The sequence below is a fragment of the Neolamprologus brichardi genome, chromosome 20, assembly GCF_056152115.1.
Source record: "Neolamprologus brichardi isolate AB-2024 chromosome 20, ASM5615211v1, whole genome shotgun sequence".
Taxonomy (NCBI): domain Eukaryota; kingdom Metazoa; phylum Chordata; class Actinopteri; order Cichliformes; family Cichlidae; genus Neolamprologus; species Neolamprologus brichardi.
Genome location: NC_142123.1, coordinates 18,683,461 through 18,698,585, shown reverse-complemented (window position 1 = coordinate 18,698,585; position 15,125 = coordinate 18,683,461). Strand labels below are relative to the sequence as shown.

The window sequence follows — 15,125 nt, the reverse complement described above, 5'->3', positions numbered from 1 at the left end:
GCTTGGAGTCCTGCGTGAGTCCTATCTGCCTGAAAGGTTATGACACTTATTCTGAATAGATGTAGCAAACTTTCTAAGGAAGATATTCAGTCGGACTGTTAAGATGTATGTGTGATGAAATATTTCATTTATTTAATAAACGCTATATAGTGTTGCATATTGTTATTTTGATGAGGACTAAATTGAAAAGAACGTGCATTACTTTTGGAAAACTTCATGGTCATAAGAAAAATAGGAAGGAACAAAATCATCCATCCATCCATTCGCTACCACTTATCGTTTTCACGGTCGCTGGGTGCTGGAGCCTATCCCAGCTGTCTTTGGGCGAGAGGCAGGGTACACACTGGACAGGTCGCCAGTCTGTCGCAGGGTTAACACATAGGCAGGAACAAAATCAGTCGTGCATTTCATTATTTTATAATTTAGTTGTGTGCGTTTATCTGTATGTGCTATCATACACTGACATCATGATGTGTAACTGTAACGTTTGCTGATTTTTTATTTATTTATTTTTTGTTCCATCAGTTTTTGCATTTTTTTCCTTAGCTGATGAATGTAATAAAATAAAGTCACATATTAAACATTTGTACTTTTCGATGATTCAGTGACACTGAATTTAACAACTTGTGGGTGTGTATTTCTAAAAAAAAATAAATAACAATGCATATTCAATATTATGTGGACTGGAGCCGGTGTATTCAAAATTACACACATCACTGTACAAAATCACGCAGATTTTAAGTTTTGTGATTACGTGGTTACGTAATACGCTTTACATTGCATAAGCCAATAAGTAACAAGTTGGCGAATACAACGTTTGTCATTGGCTGGTTCAAAACAGTGGCAAATTTAAACGCTTCCGTTGAGCGCTGCGCGGCTTGTTTGTTTTCCCTTTTAGTCGCAGTGAGCAAAGACGGTGAGTTTTTGCACTCATTTACATTATTTATTGCTGCCTTATTTTCAGATGTAGTTTTTTAGTGAGCGGTATATAGTGTTGCATATTGTTATGTGTATAATGGAGTGAGTTTATAGTTGGATTTATGTTAATAGTACCTTCTCGTGAAGACGTATGTAACGCTAGCTCGGCAGTTGTTTCTTTCTCAGCAATGTTACCGTTTATATTCTGTTTCTATGAAGAAAAAGCGACTCGGAACCGCAATTACAAAGCTAACGTGACATTACTGTGGCATAAATTCTCTTAGGAGACGAGAAGTAAATGCTTTTGACCTTTTCCAGCCAGTTTGCTCTGTTGTCTTGGCTAACACGGCCAATAGTCTCCCATGAAGCCATAGCGATAGAATGCAACCTAGCCGTGGTTTATGTGGGTGCAAGTCACCTCAGTTTGGTTGTTGCAAATAAAACTGTTTTTTTTGTCTGAAAGTTTGATAATTTGAAGTTTGCAATCTTCGTAGTTTCCTGTTTGGTGAGTTGTCGAAGAAATAACTTGAAAACATGGCCGAGAACGAGTCCGGGGATACTTCGGAGCGCTACGAGTTTGATGCCCCGTCCCACGTCGTTGACTTCAAAGAACTAGTAAATGCTGAAACCGACGACAAGTGGTTTGGTAAGTGTCCTCTGGACATCTTTATCCAACAATATGCATTTTAAAGGATACCCTGCTGGGCATACAGCAAGTGGGTGTTGTTATGGAGGGCTACAAAAGCGGATCTAACAGGCAGCGATCACTTTTTGAAGAAGGCTTTTTGGTGACTTGTTTCACAAAAACCTGTGTACGTCATTCCTACCATTTGCCAGTATCCTTTATCATAGGATGTTGGCTAACAGTTTTGACCAAAGTGTCCACTCGCAGGTCATATTGTCATCTCCAAGTGTTTTGAATGTAGAGAGAGAGTTTACGCTGAGGAGGTAGAGCAGGTCATCTTTATTTGGAAAGTTGGGGCTCTGATGCTGGGCTGTTCCAGTCTGTTTGCCTAATATCCTTGGGCAAGATACAAACCCCAGGTTGCTCTCTGATGCATCCATTGGGGTACTAATGTTTGATTTGTTGCTTGTGTGAATGGTTGAATGAGGTGGTTTTATAGAGTGCTCAGAGCAGAAAAGCGTTGTATATGAACCAGCCAGTTCCTCATTTTACTATTTAATTTCATATTTACAAGAGCTTCAGTGTCCCTGCATATGTATTTTAAGAGTGTTGTATTATATATATTAAAAAAAAGATCTGTTTTGAAGCCTGTGTGTATCTTTTACATTGAAAATGAGTTTTATTGAAATTTAGTCCAGTTTTTTAAAAGATTTGTCATGTTGGGTATTTGGTGACTGTGGTGTTAATTTACCTGTGGGATTCCCAAGTACTTTTAACTTTCCTTGATATCTGCAATGTTGCTTTCTGGTAGTGCAACCCACTCGATTCTGACTACCTCCCCTCTCTTTATAACCGTCCAACGACACATCTGCAGTCTGGATTATATACCTGTGTCACTACTGTAGATCCTTGTTGTATAGATCAGTGAATCAATGCCACGTTCACTCCTTGAATACAGCTTCGTGTCCTCCATGAAGCGAAGGTGGCTAACCTCAACTCCATTCTGTAGTCTGTATCCCTAGCGAGTCTTGTTAATGGTCGGGCTGAGGGGGTTCAGGCCTCTGAAGAACAGCAGTGGGGACAGAGCTTGAAGTTAGCCTCTAGGTGCTGTTTGCCACATCCCCATCGAATTCCCGATGATGTATATAAACACACACCAGTGATTGCTCTTGGAATGGCAGTGCATTGTGGTTTGTTGCCTCATAATGGTTGCAAAACCAAAACAAAGACATCAACAGGGCCCTATTCCAGGAAGCGTGTTCAACAAACTATCACAACTAACTGTGAGATTGGTAACTCTGGCATTCTTCTGCAGAGCAGGGTCTCCATTGTAATCCAGAGGACTAGGGAATATTACCACGTGTTAGTCCTGACTGTGGTGTTTTGTAATTGTTTTCTAAAAACATTTGTTGTGCATTTTATGCCTCTATTGGATAGATTAGCAATGAAGACAAGAAAGTAGAGAGTAGGGGTGAAGACATGCAGCAAAGGGCTGCAGCTGAAGCATGCGTCGCTGCACTCTGGCCATGTGGCCAATGGTTTGTTGGTCTCTCACTGAGCTAACCAGCACGTCCTGACTGTGATATTTAAAATAGGAGGGAGGAAGAGTCGTTTTTAGCTTGGGTCAGATCAGCAGCACTCGAGGTCAACAAACTACTATAGTGTCTTTTTGTTTAATGGCGTTTGATCCTCTATTTCACGGCTATTCAACTAAAAAGTTATTTGGGCCAGATTATTATTATTTATTTTTTTGTAGAGATATTTTTGCAGCCAGTAGCAGCAGATCATGATAAATTTCAAACCAACACAAATGTATTGAAAAACAAGTAATGTTTATTCACTTTTTTCCTTTTAAATCTGGTGACCTCTCACAAATGCACACCTAAAGGTCCATAAAAAACATTAAATGATCTATCACTGAATAGCGTCTGCAGTAGTAGCAATACTTTTTCTTCACATTTGAAATGATAAAAAAACACAACAGACGTTTTGACAATTCCCTTTCAAAATAAAATAAATATTTAGGTGACTCAGACACATCTTAAAGAGCATTTAACAGAGTTTAAAAAAGAACAATCAATCCTATCAAATGCACAAACCATAGCAGTAACACATATGAATACAACATTTACTGCTGCACACTGAGGGAATACAGGTTTGTTTTAAATCAACACCTGTAATTAGGCATGGCTTGTTAGACATCCCACATTATGTTGATATGTAGGCTGCAGTTACTCTTACATTATTAATGTTGAGACGTGACTTTTTTTTCTGAACAAGAGTGGCAACTTTTGGCTCGTAAGATGTCAGTGCAATCCAAAGGCAGTGGTGAAGTGTCAGTCAGTGAACAACGAGAGCTGCTTTTTATTGAGTTCATGTGTGAAAAGCTTGATTCACATGTGTACGTTGACCCAAACATACTAAGGATGACGACTGCTACTTTTTTAACATTAGGGAACTGGTGCCATGATAGCTTAATGTTTACAACATCACGCTGCATTGTGGGTTGAATGTTGCTAGCCTACTAGGAGTGTTGCATTCACAGTCTACACTATGCTGTAGGGAAAAAAATTCTGCCAGGACCACAGGCAGGGCCACTCAGAGGTTGCTTCTGGGCTGCATGTAGCCCGTTTGCCACCATTTGAGTAGGCTTGCTCTAGTTGATCGTCAGTCCTGAGGATTTGACTGAGCGTTCCATTTAAAGTCCGACTTTATTAGGTTAATGTTTTCTTTTCCTCCTAAACTGGAATGGCCCCTCAGGTGGGATTTCTAACTAAAAAAGTGGGGCTTTACAATCGAACCTGTAGTGTACTAGTGACCAGAATTGAAAAATTTTGACTATCGAATCTCTCGTGGGCAGAAATGCACGCTGTGGGAGAAAGTGATCATCTTATCACACCTTCGAGACCGGACCAGCTGCGTCTGACAAGTGATGAGCCTGAGCACGCAATGTTGTCTCAAACAAACACTGATGGTGACTCTGGTTAGTCAACACCCCTGTGCATCTTTAGTCATTATTTTCTTTGCTTGTAACTTGGTTAATGTGTGACTATCTGTAATTGTTTTTATGTTCCAGGTCCCAGCATATCGGCATCTCCACCTGCAAACATTGTGACGTCCTGGGGTGCTGAACGTCGCACACAGAATGATGTCCGTTCAAAGCAAAGGCCTGTTAATAAAGTCCCTGCACAGCCACGCAGGTACAGTTGGTGTAGTTGTTACTTTTGTGTAACCATGTGAAACTTTCACACAAAAGGTTTCTTTCCCACATGAAGCACTCAGTAGAAGACTTGTTGGGTTTTGCCAAAGGGGCTGTACACGAGACAGCACTCATGAAACTCTGACATCCAGTCATTCATTGACAGTTTCCTGTTGTATATCATTTGTATTAAATAGGTTCTACACAAACCCTACATGATAAATATGGACAGATACTTTATTGATCCCACAAAGAAAAGTGTTTTGTTACAGCAGAACGATAAAGAGTAAAAATAGTCGTCACAATAAAAGTGCCACTGGTGCCGAGTGCAGGAAGGAAAGAAGGTGAAAATGAAGCTGGTTCAAAACAGTAAACGTAAGACTGACATTGTGGAAGAGACAAGTGCAAATGCATTAATAAATACTATATAAATGTGTGGCATTGCATGTATGTATTGGCAACTCCTCTAAGTGGGTGTGCGGTACTCTTTGTACCATGCAGAGTCCAAACCTTAAACACTGCAGCTTCGCTGTCTGATCCAGCCCCTGTGTAAAAACACGATGGTTATAGAACAGCATCTGTGTGTAATCGGTTCAAGTTTGAGAACTGCTTCTGTTCTAATTTATTTTAGAGTTTCAAAGCGTAAAGAGATGACCAGTGGTCCAGCTGCACCACCATCAAAGAAATGCAAAGAGTGAGTATTAGAAGTATCCTGTCATCATTCTAAACCTGAAAAAGCTGAGAGTCCAGCACATGCACACTTTCTACCAGTTAGAAAGCTAAGAAACCATCTCTTCACCTTCAGCTTTTTTCTTAGAGTTTTCAGTTACAGCGGTTTAATGTAGATGTCCTGTTGCCCAAAAATCCAGGAGTGAGCAGCTGATTTCCGGGTTTGGTCCCCGCAGGAGTGAGCGGCTAAATTCAAAGAGAGAACATCAGACCCACGCAGCAGCTTCCACCTCCACACCCACAGAGTAAGACTGTGCCTTACACCTTTATCTATCCTTGAATGTACAATGAGAAAGAACTTGAAATTAATGTTAAAATGCTCTTGGCTGGAAATGTTCAGCATTTGTGTAGAATGATAAAGTAAAACTGGCTCATATGTATTTACTTCATGGTAGAGCGAGCGGTTTTAAGACAGCTAAAAATAGACGGCAGGTTCCACGTTTGTAAGCAGGACTGAGGGTGAACTGATACTGGTAACAGAAGGAAGGCTGGAGAGTATAAAACTAGAGAAAAGGATGAAAATCAAATATTTGTCAGTCTTAAAGTGGTTATAAACAGAGAATCTGGACTTGTGAGAAGTGTGTTCAGTCACATGACCTGACTCACTACCCTCGTGGGTAAAACATTATTCATGACTGTAAATATTAGACGGACTGCTTGGATCATCTGTCCATGGAGGGGAAAATGAAGATATGAAGAGAAACTTTTTTGGGGACCTGTGATCATACTGTGCAGCTTTATTTGAATCCCTGAAAGTAGTGATGTCTCTGTGAGAGTCTCACCAGTTTGGTCACCACCATGTAGCTTGTAGAGCACCCCTCACCTTACACTGCTGCCAGGATTAAAGCTTTGAAAGCAGGGACAGATACATGCATTTTGGATCTGGCTGGGTAAATAATGCCACCGTGTCGGAGGGGAACAACCATAAATTGTTCACTGTTAAAGCAAAGGTAAGTGCTACATAATGGCTAAAAGACCCACCATACATTAATCTTGTGTTTTGTTACAGTGTGTGGCCAGAAAAATGTGCGTTTGTCACATTAGTGTCGTGTCATAAGTATTTTTCCATTGTCAGGTAAATCATTCCCACAGTGTAAATGAGCTGCTACTGACAGCCTGAGTTATTGTGGAGAAACGGGGATTTGTGTGATTTGGCGTGTGGGGTGGGGTTAGAGAGTTAGTTGGTCTCCGGCTGTTTGAACTCTCCAGCCCGGTCGTTTTGCTTACTGCTGCAGTATCTGTCACTCCTGTGTGCGGCTGTTGTTGAGGCACAGGTAACCGCTGCAGAGTTCTCCTCCTCATGGACGGGTATCAGGCGATACAGCCACATCAGGCCTCACAAAAACAGGTGTTTATATATTTCTTCCTGCCTTTGGTTGGTTCTTAGCAATCTGTGACATTCAGGAGTCGCCTCATTGTTTTGAAAAAACTGACAACTACACTAAATGTCACAAACCCCTCACATCAGAAAGCTCGCCCTGTGTAGCTCTGCATCCGTCTGCTGCTGCCAAGTCACTTCTAAAACGTTCCCTCTTCCCAAACAGCCAAATGCCACAGACATTTATTTTGTGTCAGAGTAGAGATTTTATGTATACCTTATTTGATTTTGACCTTTGACTGTTCTTTGACTGACATTTGTAAAATGGAAACCAATGAGCAGTTCATTTTAAACCCTTTTTTCTCTTTTGATTATTGCTCATAAGTAAAAAATCATTTCTTGTCTGATTATGTGATTAATTGACAGGATAGGATGCTTAATAATTACGATGATCAATGGTTGCAGTCCTGTGTCCTCAGTCTGAGGGCTCGCCTGTCATGAAGTGCTTGAATTTCTCTTGTTCAGGTTTGTTCTGAGTACTGGGCTGACCTCCAGTACTCACATTGTAGGAATCCTTCTTTAAGACAGTACCCCACCCAAACATGTGGGAAGGTGGATGATGGTAGCAGGTGTAGTGTCTGGGATTTGGTGTAAATGAGTCCTTGAGCTTGAGCCAGTCGCCTTTTTTAGTAGTAGGGTCATGAAGAGAATGTTGACATGTTGAGTCTCTAAATGAGAGACGGGGGTACAGGTGTACTTTTACTAAAGATTAAAGTCTACAAAAATCTGTGACCCGCAGGCCGAGCACCTCTGAGGAGCTGGAGCTGGAGCGCATCAGGAACCTTCAGAAGGAAGTTGCTCTTCACCGGAAGAAGAATGAGGCCAGCTACAAGGCTGCTCTAGCTGGGAGTGAGTACATGTTTCAGACTGTGGTGCTGCAGCCAGTTGTAACACTCTAACTCTAGAACTGCCGACGGGTACGTTTGACCCTTTGGCATTAAAACAAAACGAGCTGTGAAAAATAAAACCCCATCATTTTTTTTTCATCAGCCTGTGTTTCCAAAAATATTCCTAAAATTTTTTTTTTTTGTGAATTAGTTTTTTAAGAGGGGAGAAATAGTACGACCACGCATACTCTGAACTGTCAAAGATGTCATTGTGACCCATAGAGATTAAAGTAAAATGAAAGTGTTGCTAGGCATGCTGGGTGAACTGAGCAGTCAAGTGTGTGGAGAACTAATCCAATCAGATGGTGAGGCAGATGTGTCAGAACTGAGCTGCAGTGTGGGTGGTGCTTCAGGTCCGATCAGCAAAGACGATGTGAAGGAAACGGATGAAACTTGACTGTTTTACTTTTTATAGAAATTAAATGTTTCTTACATTTTGTAACCTGCTCTGTGGTTAAGTTTACAATGCAGACAGTGAGTTGATCGGTCTGTTTAACAGTGTTTTCACACCTCTATTTCAGCACATGTACTACCACATGTTTAACTTTTCATAATGTTCTTATTCAAGTTAATTGTTTAGGTGTCAGTTTTATGTGTTGTACCCTTTGTTTATTGGTTTATTCTCATGTGCATTTTTTTTTTTTTTTTGTGTCCCGTTTGGATCTTTAGCCATCAGAATTGTTGTCTTAAGGCCAAGAAAGATGCCAAGCGGATTTATTTTACCAAGTGGATCATCATGGCCTTGCCATATTGGTCCATTTGATTGACCTTTATTATAATTATGAATTTATTTTATTTTCGGTTGCTACAAACGGGACAGACATGACTGGGGGATAGGACAGGGAGAAAGAATGAAAGAAAGAGAGAAAGAAAACCAGAGGGGAGAAGAGACTGTGAGAAAGGGGGGAAGAAAGAAAGAAAAACAAACAAAACACCTGGATCACCTGTATGGAGAAAAAAAACAGAAGAGAAAGCAAACAAAAAAAGAGCAACATAATAAATACAACACCATCACAATAAACTAGCTAGCAGTAGATAACAGTAGATACTAAATATTAAACGATATTGTGCAGCACGCAAGATAGACAGCGCACAATGTGCTTTGAGGCAGCAGCCAAGAAAGGTGTAGTCCGCGTCTGTGAACACCGTGTGTACACCTGTGTGCACACCTGTGTGGATCAGCATGCTGGTATTCCAAAGGTTTCTCCATGTAACGATCTGCTAGGGAGTGTGGGGAGCCATAGCCCCGTCCCCCAGGGTATGAATCAGGTATGGAGGAGATCCAGGCCCCAGATATCCAGAGGCCCCAGAGTACAAGGACCTGAGGAGGACCACCAAAAGGGGGGGAACCGTGCCACCCTCCTGGGAAGAGCTGAGTAGAGCCCCAAACGAGAGGTCACCCAGCAGCTACGGTGCAGAGGTCAGAGGGGGTTGCAGTGGCGTGCCCGCGGGCTCTGCCAGCAGCCAGCTGTGACAGAGAGGACCGAGTTTCAGGCCCAGGGGCCTGAGGGCATCCCATACCCCAGAAGGGGCCCAGCTGGGCCACAGGCGCCACGCCCCACCAATCGGCCACCAGGAGTGAGCCGGTACATACATGAGCGCCCAGCCCCAGACGACAAGGACCACCAACACACCAACGTCTGAGGGCATCAGCCACCGGCAGGGAGTGTGGTGAGGGGAGATAGGCCTTTGGAGGGCCTGAGATGTACCCAGAGAGGTTGACTCTAAGACCCAACCTGACATATAGACACAGACGAACAGGCGCACGTGGACACAAACGTGCATTCCCACCCCATATGCACAACCAAATACTCGGCACTCACCCAACGTGTAGACAGACACAAATAGACACTGCACAGACAGTCGCACTCCCCAAACATACTCTATATCCCAGGTCCAGGTACCCCTGCCCCCAGAGGGGCAAGCCACACCTAAACCCAGGAGATGTAACCCTTCTCTCTGGGGTGGAGACCACCTCCTTATCTGCAGTAGCAGGGAGGCCCCGCATCCCAGACCCCAATCTGACGGCCAGCACCTCCTCCCAGCCCCCCAGCCCTGACGGCTAACAGAACTGGGGTGAGTGAAGACCCCAAACCTCCCTACGCCCGCTCATATGTAGTGTTGCTGTGTGCTGTTCTAAAGTGCATTTAAAACACAGGAGAGCATGGTACTTGCTTCCTCTCATGTGCATTTTTAAAGGATCTGAGATGACCCAGAAACGCCGTCTTTGCCATTATTGTTGTTGCAGGTCAAAATGACCCCTGTTAGCAGTTCCGATGAGTTTAGAGTTCTGGGGGTTAAAAATGTTCACTTTACTTGTTTGGTTTAAAAAAACAAAACCAAACCACAGACCACTGTCATTTCAGATCCACCACCAAAGAAGACGTTCCTGTCTACAACTGTGCCCAAAGACTTCCACTTCAGTACAGATACCCGTGTTAAGTCCTCCACTTCATGCAACACAGAGAAGGAAGTGGACTTTGTCAGTCAGCTTCGCAAACCGTCCTCCCCAGTAAGTGGCACAACTTGCTTTATTGCCAGTTCATTGCAGCCCACTATAAAGTTAATCTTTGTTAACAGCAGCTAAAAGAAACGTGATGAAACATCTGCATATTTAAGCTAAGGTGAGATGAAAAAAACCTGATTATACTTGTTTTCAGGCAAAGGCTCGGAAAGGTGCCACAGTGCCCAAACCTTTCAACCTGTCAACAGGCAACAAGAGAAAGGCGGAAGAGGCGAGCGCTTATGTGCCCATGGCCCAGCAGATCAAGCAGTTCCAGAAGCGAACCCCCACCCGCTACCATATGCACAGTCGTAGAAGTCAAGAGAGAGGTGTGGTGCATGCTGACTCTCTGTGACACTCTTCAGATAAGGGTTTAAAAAACATTATTGCAGGTTTTCATTGTACCTGCGTCCTGTTTCAACAGGACCCGCCACAGCAAAGGGGAACCACCTGAAGCTCACTCAGCCCCACTCCCCACACCTGATGACTCGTCAGAGGAGCCGGCCGCCTACTGTTAAGTGCTCTGCTGAGCTGGAGGCTGAGGAGGCGGAAAAACTTGCAAAGTGAGAAGTTTGGCTTTTTCTGGTTGGAGGTTCTTGTAATGTGCCGTCACTTTGTGTTGGGAAACGTGGTTTCACAACAAATTTCTGGTGTTTTGCAAAAAACGTTGTATTTAAAGTGTCCGGGTGACCTGATCCAGTGCTAACTATAAGCAAAAAGGAAGATTTGAAGCCTAATCTTAAAAGTAGAGCGCGTCTGCCTCCTGAATCCAAACTTGTGTTTGAGGGGAAGGATTTTAAATCAGAATCAGGAGCCACTAAAGAGAAGCCAGTGTGTGTGTGCTCTCTTACTTTCTAGTTCCTGTCAGTACTTTTGGTGCAGTATTTAGCATCAATTGAAGGTTTTTCAGGCAGTGTTTAGGACAGCCTGAAAATAATGACTTACAATAGCATAGAAATAATAAATGCACTAAGATGTTTCAGATGAGCCATTGTAAACTTCCTTCTTTTGCTAACACATGGAAAATGTGGCATTGTGGCATTGCAGGGTTTCTTTAAGGACCGTTATTGTACAAAATACAGCTGATTATTTAGGAATCATGGATCCGTATGTGCATGGGTGCAGCTTCAACAGTTACAGAGGCCAAAATGCTGAAATGTGTTGATTGATGTGACGTGTTTTTGCCGCTACAGTTGTAGTTTGGTTGTGGCAGAAGCTACGTTTGGGTCACTTCACTGTGACAGCGTTACATTTTGATCTAGTGACCATTGACTAATGTTGGCTTTTAAACGCAGCTTTAAAATCAAGGCGCTGGAGCTGAACAGGAAGATACTGGAGAGTGCAGAGGACCTAAAAAAGCCAGCAGTGAAGGAGCCCACCGTACCCGAAGGCTTTGAGCTGGAGATTGAAAAAAGGCTCCAGGAGAGGCAGGCCACAAAGAAGCCCCAGGAGGATGATGAAAAGCCCCAGAACTTTAAAGCCAAGCCTCTGCCCAAAAAGGTTCTGGAAAGAGTTGTGGTGAGTTTAAACACTGATGAGTTTCAAAGTTGTTTTTTCATTGCAGAAAGGCAGATTTTACTGTGTGGGAATCTCATCAACAGGGACTGCCAGAAAAGAAAGTTGCAAATCCGACTGTTCCCGAGTCTCCTGCCTTTGCCCTCAAGAAGAGAGTTCGACTGGATCGCAAGGTCGAGGAGGTAAGGACGCGTGTCTTTGCTATGGCTCTGTGCACCGTCTACTGCAGCTATACCCATAAAACTGTCTTTGTCAGGTCAAGCAGCCGTCACCAGTTAAGGCCCCCCCGGTGCCTCACTTCGGCCTGCCCTTTCAGCCCCGGCTACCTGAGAACCACCATGTGGAGATCTGTCCTTTCTCCTTTGAGCAGAGGGAGCGTGAAAGAAAAGCCTTGAGAGAGAAAAAGTTGGAGGAAAAGCGAAACGAAGAGGTAGTCTGACTTTCAGTCTGTCGTTGAGTTTCACAGTACAGAGTTACTGAGTGACTCTCTGTCGCCTGAATATTTTCCAGATACCACAGTTTAAGGCCCAGCCGCTGCCTGACTTTGACAGTGTGGTCCTGCCAGAGAAGAAGAAGCTGGAGCCTACCAAGCCTGAGCCTTTTAGGCTGCTTCTGGATGAACGGGGAACTGTGAAGAACAGTCGCTGGGAGCAGATGGTATGATGGGATTTTTCACTTTGTTTTCATTTTTTAATTTGAATAACACTCACAACATCTGTACCTCACAGGTGAAAGAAGAACAGAAACATCAAGAGGAAGCAGCAGTATTTAAAGCTCGGCCCAACACCGTCATTCACAAGGAGCCTTTCAGGCCCAAGAAAGAGGCCCGGCCTGCAGTGGGTAAGGATGGTTAATTTAGACTAAAACAGATCCTTTGTGTTATCATTGCTGTGATGCATGATGGGAGGTTGCAGCTGTATAGAGATCGTCTGTTGTGCTGTTGCCACATCTCCTTTCCTCAGCTGAATGCCACATTTTCCAAAATGTTCAAATGACAGTATGACAAACTATAAAGCATAAACTGCTTTATTTCTCTCTCTGAGGAATGTCAATGACAAATATGAGCGTTATATTGCTCTTAGCAAATCAGATTACCTGGAGACTCCACCTAGGCACAGAGGTGTTTGCTTCACCTCCATCTTCAGCTGACATGTAGAACGCTGCGATACAGCTGCAGCCACATGTCTGCGCTTTGTTGTTGCTGCGAGTATTCAGTGCAATTATCAGAAAAGCAGTTTTGAGTTTGATTATCAAACACTGGAGCCACATTTACTGGCTCTTGATAAATATCTCACTATTGTCTGATTGATCTGAGAATGACTAATGGATGATAAAAGTAATGGCAGGTGCAGCGCTGGTGTTGAATACTGTCTGAAAATTGCATGTGTCTTTAAGAGTGCTTCAGCTTTGCTGAGGCTGAACCACTCTTCAAGGTTGTGTCACTCACTGTGTCCTCTGTCTTCACTGTCATCTGTCACTGCACTCTGAAGGCAATAATTCTTCCATAGTTGTAGAGGCCTTTGAACTGGCAACAGAGCGGCGTGCCCGAGAGTGGCAGGAGTATGAGCGAGTGACCAGTGAGAAGGAGGTTCTGCGGGCGCACATGGAGGCAGAGCAGAGACGAGAAGAAGAGCAGAGACAGAAGGAGGAGGTTGCCCGGCTGCGACAAGAGCAGGTAACTGCAGAAAGTATCAGCAGCGCCTGGTGCTGGTGTGTGTAGATATAGAGCTACAGATGGATAGAAAAATGCATGTTTGGCAGCTCACACAGCCCCCAGTTTTGAACAAAGACTGTTAACACAACAGCAGCAGTGATGATGATGACGCTGGCACAGTTTAAGGTGCAGCTACAGTCTGTTTATACACTGCAAAGAGGCGGAGCTGCTACTGAGACGCTGAGCTCAGGTTAAGTGAAAGAAAACGATCGTCCAAAACAGCAGCGCTGCCATTGTGGTCACCATTAAAACCTTTACTGGGAAACTATCAGTGGAAGTCTTTGGTAACATTTGCACATTCCAGTGTTCTTCAGCTAACCCTCTGACTTGGACAGAGCACTGCTGGAAGAACATAATCAGAGATTTCAAAACCCCACATCAAGACAAATCTAAGAACCCAAATTCTGTTGGAGCCATGCAGTTCAGGTGATGCAAACCACAACCGTGTATTTTGGGATTTCCCCAAAACGTAAGCTGCATTGACATTCAGAACACAAAAACCTCCAAACTTTGAGACCATATATTTTGGTCATGTTCCTCACTTGATGCTGAGGAGGGATAGAAAGTTGCTGCATGCAGTACAAAGACTACTAGAAAGTGGCATGATGTAATATTGTAAATATTTAATATGGAAACGCTGCTTTTCATCAGATTTGGAACAAATAGATTTAATTTATAGCTTCTGCCTGAGCATACTTTTATAAACCCTGTCGTATCGCTCGAAATAAAATCACATTAAATAATGGTGAGATGTTGTCCTTTAAAAAAAATAAATAAAAAAATTAAAAAAATAAAATTTATTTATTTATTTATTTATTTATTTATTTATTTATTTATTTATTTATTTTCAAGGACAACTTAAATACTCAATGTCATTTTATTAACACAGCACCAATTCACAATAGTCTCCACAAGGTGCTTCATATCAAATATCAACCATAAGGCCGTGCCACGTCCCAGTAGGATGACCTGTGTGACAGTTTGAGCTGGTCGTGTAAAACGCTGCACAGTCATTACAGGGCTCCGTGTAATTATACTGTATACTTGTATGTTATTGCTCTATCAGTACTTTACAGCCTGTCTGTGGTCTGACACATGTCACACTTTGCAGGTGCACAAAGCTCAGCCCATCAGACACTACAAACCTGTAGCTGTGAAGAAGAGCGAAGTTCCTCTTACAGTCCCGGAGTCTCCAAACTTCTCCGATCGCTTCCGCTTGTGACCACTTTTGTTGTGAAATGTAACGTTACCACAGAAATCTCTGACCTGAAATGTTGTTTTTACATTGCTTTTACATTTTTCTTTTTTCCATGTTTAGCTTTGTATTTTAGCTGTCTGATGTACACTCATTAATGTGACTGTTTTAAATTACAGAATAAAACATCATCTACACCCACCAATAGTTATTGGCCTGTTAACTGCTGAGTTTGTTCTGTCAGATTGTTTGACATCAGCACAAAGTCGCCAGTTTATTTGCTAAAGAGCTCTTTTTGTGATTGGCCAGGAACTGGAGTGCTATACAAATAAAAGACACTAAAACTTGTGCGTCCACGGGGAAGAATTATTACAAAGTTTAATATCTAAATTTTAACACTTGGCATCAGACTTCTCCTGGTTGACTGGTTTCCTGATGGTGCTCACAGCTGAACCACCAAAC

General features: G+C 42.9%; 1 protein-coding gene across 2 annotated transcripts; it reads left to right on the top strand.

Annotated features, from left to right (window-relative positions):
* The first annotated feature begins 832 nt into the window (after window positions 1-832).
* tpx2 (TPX2 microtubule nucleation factor) lies at window positions 833-14,864 on the top strand. 2 transcript variants are annotated; one of them, XM_006804295.2, is made up of 17 exons: window positions 833-916; window positions 1,413-1,564; window positions 4,404-4,526; window positions 4,620-4,743; window positions 5,374-5,436; window positions 5,612-5,716; window positions 7,589-7,698; window positions 10,103-10,248; window positions 10,397-10,568; window positions 10,664-10,802; window positions 11,535-11,757; window positions 11,841-11,936; window positions 12,011-12,184; window positions 12,265-12,411; window positions 12,483-12,594; window positions 13,263-13,429; window positions 14,580-14,864. In XM_006804295.2, the coding sequence occupies exons 2-17, from the start codon at window positions 1,453-1,455 to the stop codon at window positions 14,688-14,690; spliced, it is 2,124 nt and encodes a 707-aa protein (XP_006804358.2). In that variant the 5' UTR covers window positions 833-916; window positions 1,413-1,452; the 3' UTR covers window positions 14,691-14,864. The 2 variants fall into 2 exon arrangements, with proteins under 2 accessions (XP_006804358.2, XP_006804357.2); XM_006804294.2 differs by having other exon boundaries at window positions 13,245-13,429.
* Window positions 14,865-15,125: the final 261 nt, after the last annotated feature.

Bases quoted from the DNA above. Each gene is read 5' to 3' on its own strand.
- tpx2 (XM_006804294.2), top strand. From the start codon at position 1,453: ATGGCCGAGAACGAGTCCGGGGATACTTCGGAGCGCTACGAGTTTGAT. The intron at 5,717-7,588 runs GTAAGACTGTGC...TGTGACCCGCAG, and splicing joins TCCACCTCCACACCCACAGA to GCCGAGCACCTCTGAGGAGC. The intron at 12,412-12,482 runs GTATGATGGGAT...TGTACCTCACAG, and splicing joins ACAGTCGCTGGGAGCAGATG to GTGAAAGAAGAACAGAAACA.